The sequence below is a fragment of the Salmo trutta genome, chromosome 8 (assembly GCF_901001165.1).
Source record: "Salmo trutta chromosome 8, fSalTru1.1, whole genome shotgun sequence".
NCBI classification, from domain to species: Eukaryota; Metazoa; Chordata; class Actinopteri; order Salmoniformes; family Salmonidae; genus Salmo; species Salmo trutta.
The window spans coordinates 4,679,595-4,686,619 of NC_042964.1; the positions used below are offsets into that span (position 1 = coordinate 4,679,595).

Here is a 7,025-nt window from a genome sequence, read left to right on the forward strand (position 1 = left end):
TTCTTTTCATTTTGACAAGAGATGAATGTGTAATGAATTGAAGGTTATTTGTTGATGTAGAGATTGTAAAGGGATAATCCACTAAATCTTATGATTAATAAATGTTAAAACACTAATATGTGAAGAATTTTTTTGTGAACAAGGTCGGTAGCGACACGCTAAAACTGTTGTGGAGATCTTCTGCTGCTCAAATCAACTAGAAAACCCACAATGCAATGTTCTCCCTCTGGGCTAGCTGGCTACACACAATAATACCAAAGTCAATATCAGCATGTGAAGTAGCTAGTTAGCGGTAAAAATCGCCTAAACAAACTGCCCTATCCATTTAGGAATCTCTCACAGAGGTCGACTTTCAGTTCACCTTTGCCCAGAGCGATGCAGAGTACGTTACTATGACAACAACAGTCCTTTCCCACACTCACACAGGGCGCATTGCGAGATAGTGTACAAAATTATTAAGTACTGTTTAGATTGAGCACGCCTAACCTAAATAAACATTTTGTCATGACGATATAAAAAAACAGATGTATGTGTTCTAGATAGGTACGGCCATACCATCTATTGGCTGATGTTGTGATCTGGACTGGAGGCAACCGTTTTAAAAGCTTTATGATCGTGTATTACCCCTCATCTCCAGTGACGAGAACCATGTGGCTATGACACGTTCCTTCAGGATTTCCTGATTTCACTGACGGACCACTTAGAAGTTAAATTACAGCGGGGAGAATTGTTATTTTACCCACTGATAGACGATCGGCTTCTCACCAAATTGATACGAGTTATGATTTTATTTTTTTTCTGGGGGGTGGACTATCCCTTTAAGATTGTGTCATTCGATTTGGGGTGGGATCGCGAGACATTTTTGAGAAAAACACAGACCTGCTGGAAAAAGTTTGAATACCACTGGTATATTAAGGTGTACGTAGGGGTCAAAGGTCAGGTGTGTGTGTGTGTCTCTCTCTCACCCTCTGGCAGCGTGGTGAGCTGGTTCCGCCTCAAGTTGAGGTCTCTCAGACACTCCAGCTGACCTAGCTCCACGGGCAAACACTGCAGGCCATTACAACTCACATCCTACAGGACAGAGGAAAACCAATTCATCAGAAGTTACTAACAGCAACCCAGGCCTTGGTTATACCCCAAAGACGATGCAAGAAAGGTCAAGAGAGAGAACGTGAGAGAGAAGGTCAAGAGAGAGAACGTGAGAGAGAAGGTCAAGAGAGAGAAAAGGGGCGATAGGACAGAGGGGAGATGCAGTACGTTAGAAATGTGTGTGGGGGGGGGTGGACGACAGACAGGACTGTGAGCCAGCCAGTGAGGGTAGAGAGCAGAAAGATGGACAGCGAGCCAGCCAGTGAGGGTAGAGAGCGGAAAGATGGACAGCGAGATAGAGGAAGACAGACAGGACTGTGAGCCAGCCAGTGAGGGTAGAGAGCGGAAAGATGGACAGCGAGATAGAGGAAGACAGACAGGACTGTGAGCCAGCCAGTGAGGGTAGAGAGCGGAAAGATGGACAGCGAGATAGAGGAAGACAGACAGGACTGTGAGCCAGCCAGTGAGGGTAGAGAGCGGAAAGATGGACAGCGAGATAGAGGAAGACAGACAGGACTGTGAGCCAGCCAGTGAGGGTAGAGAGCGGAAAGATGGACAGCGAGATAGAGGAAGACAGACAGGACTGTGAGCCAGCCAGTGAGGGTAGAGAGCGGAAAGATGGACAGCGAGATAGAGGAAGACAGACAGGACTGTGAGCCAGCCAGTGAGGGTAGAGAGCGGAAAGATGGACAGCGAGATAGAGGAAGACAGACAGGACTGTGAGCCAGCCAGTGAGGGTAGAGAGCGGAAAGATGGACAGCGAGATAGAGGAAGACAGACAGGACTGTGAGCCAGCCAGTGAGGGTAGAGAGCGGAAAGATGGACAGCGAGATAGAGGAAGACAGACAGGACTGTGAGCCAGCCAGTGAGGGTAGAGAGCGGAAAGATGGACAGCGAGATAGAGGAAGACAGACAGGACTGTGAGCCAGCCAGTGAGGGTAGAGAGCGGAAAGATGGACAGCGAGATAGAGGAAGACAGACAGGACTGTGAGCCAGCCAGTGAGGGTAGAGAGCGGAAAGATGGACAGCGAGATAGAGGAAGACAGACAGGACTGTGAGCCAGCCAGTGAGGGTAGAGAGCGGAAAGATGGACAGCGAGATAGAGGAAGACAGACAGGACTGTGAGCCAGCCAGTGAGGGTAGAGAGCGGAAAGATGGACAGCGAGATAGAGGAAGACAGACAGGACTGTGAGCCAGCCAGTGAGGGTAGAGAGCGGAAAGATGGACAGCGAGATAGAGGAAGACAGACAGGACTGTGAGCCAGCGAGTGAGGGTAGAGAGCGGAAAGATGGACAGCGAGATAGAGGAAGACAGACAGGACTGTGAGCCAGCCAGTGAGGGTAGAGAGCGGAAAGATGGACAGCGAGATAGAGGAAGACAGACAGGACTGTGAGCCAGCCAGTGAGGGCAAAGAGAGGAAAGATGGACAGCGAGATAGAGGAAGACAGACAGGACTGTGAGCCAGCCAGTGAGGGCAAAGAGAGGAAAGATGGACAGCGAGATAGAGGAAGACAGACAGGACTGTGAGCCAGCCAGTGAGGGCAAAGAGAGGAAAGATGGACAGCGAGATAGAGGAAGACAGACAGGACTGTGAGCCAGCCAGTGAGGGCAAAGAGAGGAAAGATAGATGACAGGACAGACAGAAGAGAGGAACAGATAAAGAAGGTAAAGTAAACATGACCAGAGTAACAGACTGCAAGAGAGATAACTAGAGCAGAGAGAGAGAGAGACAGTGACAGATACCTAGAGAAAACAGATCAGACAGCCCTGTGCAGTGGGCAGTGGGTAACCTGGAGAAGTGGGTAAGTGGGTAACCTGAGGCAGGGGGTCAGTGGCTAACCTGAGGCAGGGGGTCAGTGGCTAACCTGAGGCAGGGGGAAACCTGGGGCAGTGGGTCAGTGGGTAACCTGAGGCAGGGGGTCAGTGGGTAACCTGAGGCAGGGGGTCAGTGGGTAACCTGAGGCAGGGGGTCAGTGGGTAACCTGAGGCAGGGGGTCAGTGGGTAACCTGAGGCAGGGGGTCAGTGGGTAACCTGAGGCAGGGGGTCAGTGGGTAACCTGAGGCAGGGGATCAGTGGGTAACCTGAGGCAGGGGATCAGTGGGTAACCTGAGGCAGGGGATCAGTGGGTAACCTGAGGCAGGGGGAAACCTGAGGCAGGGGGTCAGTGGCTAACCTTAGGCAGTGGGTAACCTGGGGCAGGGGATCAGTGGGTAACCTGAGGCAGGGGATCAGTGGGTAACCTGAGGCAGGGGGTCAGTGGGTAACCTGGGGCAGTGGGTCAGTGGGTAACCTGAGGCAGTGGGTAACCTGAGGCAGGGGATCAGTGGGTAACCTGAGGCAGGGGATCAGTGGGTAACCTGAGGCAGGGGATCAGTGGGTAACCTGAGGCAAGGGGTCAGTGGGTAACCTGAGGCAAGGGGTCAGTGGGTAACCTGAGGCAGGGGGTCAGTGGGTAACCTGAGGCAGGGGGTCAGTGGGTAACCTGAGGCAGTGGGTAACCTGAGGTGTGGGGTCAGTGGGTAACCTGAGGCAGGGGGTAACCTGAGGCAGGGGGTAACCTGAGGCAGGGGGTAACCTGAGGCAGTGGGTAACCTGAGGCAGTGGGTAACCTGAGGCAGTGGGTAACCTGAGGCAGTGGGTAACCTGAGGCAGTGGGTGTGTATTACTACGTACCAGCTGTCGGAGGTGTGTGAGGGTATGTATGGAGGTGGGCAGGGCCGACAGCTTGTTGTTGCTGACGATCAGGACTCTCAGGAGGGGGAGCTGACACATCGAGGGGGGCAGGCTGGAGAGGAGGTTACGGCTGCAAGGACGGGGACAGAACAATTATGAATAGCAATACACGGACGCGCAGGCAACTGAAGGAGTGCAAGGAAAAGGGATGTTACCTGAGGTTAAGGTAGGTGAGAGCCTGTAGGTGGCAGAGGTTGGGGGTGAGGGAGCGAACACAGTTGTTGTACAAGCTGAGCGTCTCCAAGGAGATGAACTGGCACAGCTCCTCTGGCAGCTCGCACAGACGGTTCTTAGAAAGGTCTGAAACGAGAAGGACCAATCACAGTCAATAACACTGGTGTAGTCGACAACGGCAACCAATCACAGTCAATAATATTGCCATGAGAAACAAAAATAATCAATCACGATCAATGATACTGACATGAGACAAAGGATCAATTCATTGAATGGCTCGTCAGACCAGCACACACACACACACACACACACACACACCCACGGTTCTTGGGCATCGCCAGCAGTCATAGTTTGAAATGTTGGATTCTTCATCAGCAATATGAACGCATCAATATGAACACATCTGAACCAGAGTAGGGAAAAACCCATCCCTTTCCAAAGCATTGGCCAAACATGAACAAAAGAGCTCAAAGATGCAAACTGAGATTCCACTGACAGATCCTGGCAGACAGGACTCCACCAAGGCCGTGTGTCCATTTGAGAGCACAGACACAATCTGGGCTTTTCCAAATATAGGCTGAATAGCCTGCTTCGCAGCTGCAGCACCTTTCTGAATGGATGAATGGATGGATGGATGGAAGCCCCGGTCAACTCTCTCTCAACATTCTCCCTCCCTCTATCCTACTCTCACATCCAAGTCCTTTCCATTTTCCTCTCTCCAGCATGTGTCTCCTTTTCGCACCATCAGTCTCCCAGTAAAATCCTACTTGAGTAAAATTAGAAAAGTATTTGGTTTTAAATATACTTAAATATCAAAAGTAAATGTAATTTCTAAAATATACTTCAGTATCAAAACTAAAAATGTAATTAAGCAAACCAGACCAGCACCGTGGTCTAGGTAAATGCCAGGGGCACACTCCATCATTTACAAACGAAGCATGTGTTCAGTGAGTCCACCAGATCAGAGACAGTTGGGATGTTCTCTTGATACATGCGTGAATTAGACCATTTTCCTGTCCTGCTAAGCATTCAAAATGTAATGAGTACCTTTGGGTGTCAGGGAAAATGCATGGAGTAGAAAGTACATGCATTTTCTTTAGGAATGTAGTGAAGTAAAAGTTGTCAAAAAATATAAATTGTGAGGTAAAGTACAGATACTCCCAAAAACTACTTAAGTAGTACTTAAGTATTTTTACACCACTGATAAAAAAGGGATTTCATTATGCTCACCAAAATAACATTTTTTCACATGCGCCACTAAAATGGACGCCAACATTCCAGCGGAATCCTGATTGTGTGTCTTGTGATTCACCCAGTAGCTGATGGCACTAGGGGTAGCCTATATGAGTATGTGTAGTACACTGTGTGTATACAGTAAGCAGGAATGAGTGTACATGTCCATACAATAGCTATGCAAGTGAGTGTGAGACCTTACAATGGCTATTAGGAGTATATCCTGCAAATAAACACACTACCGATCAAAAGTTTGGGGTCGCTTAAAAAAAATGTCCTTGTTTTACTTTTTTAAAATTAAAAACAAAACATTTTGTCCATTAAAGTAACATGAAATTGATCAGAAATACAGTGTAGACATTGTTAATGTTGTAAATGACTATTGTAGCTGGAAACAGCTGATTTTTAATGGAATGTCGACATAGGCGTACAGAGGCCCATTATCAGCAACCATCACTCCTGTGTTCCAATGGCAAGTTGTGTTAGCTAATCCAAGTTTATCATTTTAAAAATGCTAATTGATCATTAGAAAACCCTTTTGGAATTATGTTAGCACAGCTGAAAACTGTTGTTCTGATTAAAAAAGCAATAAAACTGGCCTTCTTTAGACTATAGGATCAAAATGGCCAGAAACAAATAACTTTGAGAAATTGCCAAGAAACTGAAGATCTTCACAGAACAGCGGAAACTGGCTCTAACCAGAATAGAAAGAGGAGTGGGAGGCCCCGGTGCACAACTGAGCAAGAGGACAAGTACATTAGAGTGTCTAGTTTGACAAACAGACGCCTCACAAGTCCTCAACTGGCAGCTTCATTAAGTTGTACCCGCAAAACACCAGTCTCAACGTCAACAGTGAAGAGGCGACTCTGGGATGCTGGCCTTCTAGGCAGAGTTCCTCTGTCCAGTGTCTGTGTTCTTTTGCCAATCTTAATCTTTTCATTTTATTGGCCAGTCTGAGATATGGCTTTTTCTTTGCAGTGCTTGATGATCAACTTGGATTAGCTAACACAACGTGCCATTGGAACACAGGAGTGATGGTTGCTGATAATGGGCCTCTGTACGCCTACGTAGATATTCCATAAAAAAAAAATCATCTGCAGTTTCCAGCTACAATAGTAATTTACAACATTAACAAACTCTACACTGTATTTCTGATCGATTTGATGTTATTTTAATGGACAAAAAAAAATTGTTCTTTCAAAAACAAGGACATTTCGAAGTGACCCCAAACTTTTGAACGTTAGTGTAAATACAGCAACGTTAACAGTCAAACGTTGACACACCTACTCATTCCAGGGTTTTTCTTTATTTTTACTATTTTCTACATTGTAGAATAATAGTGAAGACATCAAAACTATGAAATAACACATTGAATCATGTAGTAACCAACACACACAAAAAAAGTGTTAAACAAATCAAAATATGTTATGTGAGATTCTTCAAAGTAGCCAACCTTTGCCTTAATGAAAGCTTTGCACACTCATGGCATTCTCTCATGCTGCTTCATGAGGTAGTCACCTGGAATGCATTTCAATTAACAGGTGTGCCTTCTATAAAATAAAAAATAAATACAAAAAAAAGTTAATTTGTGGATTTTCTTTCCTTCTTAATGTGTTTGAGCCAGTCAGTTGTGTTGTGACAAGGTAGGGGTGGTATACAGAAGATGGTCTTTTACCAAATAGGGCTAAGTCCATATTATGGCATGAACAGCTCAAATAAGCAAAGAGAAACGACATTCCATCATTACTTTAAGGCATGAAGGTCAGACAATCGGAAAATTTCAAGGTTTCTTTAA

At 46.6% G+C, this 7,025-nt stretch overlaps 1 protein-coding gene across 1 annotated transcript in view; it reads right to left on the bottom strand.

Moving 5' to 3' along the window:
• The window catches only part of lrch4 (leucine-rich repeats and calponin homology (CH) domain containing 4), a 24,150-nt gene extending 20,015 nt beyond the window's left edge, over nucleotides 1-4,135 (bottom strand). Inside the window, exons 1-3 of the mRNA XM_029759773.1 lie at nucleotides 3,979-4,135; nucleotides 3,764-3,893; nucleotides 966-1,071 (exon numbers count right to left, since the gene is read on the bottom strand). Of these exons, the coding sequence (XP_029615633.1) occupies nucleotides 966-1,071; nucleotides 3,764-3,862 (205 nt within the window). The 5' untranslated portion in view covers nucleotides 3,863-3,893; nucleotides 3,979-4,135. The remainder of the gene's footprint in view (nucleotides 1-965; nucleotides 1,072-3,763; nucleotides 3,894-3,978) is intronic.
• Nucleotides 4,136-7,025: the final 2,890 nt, after the last annotated feature.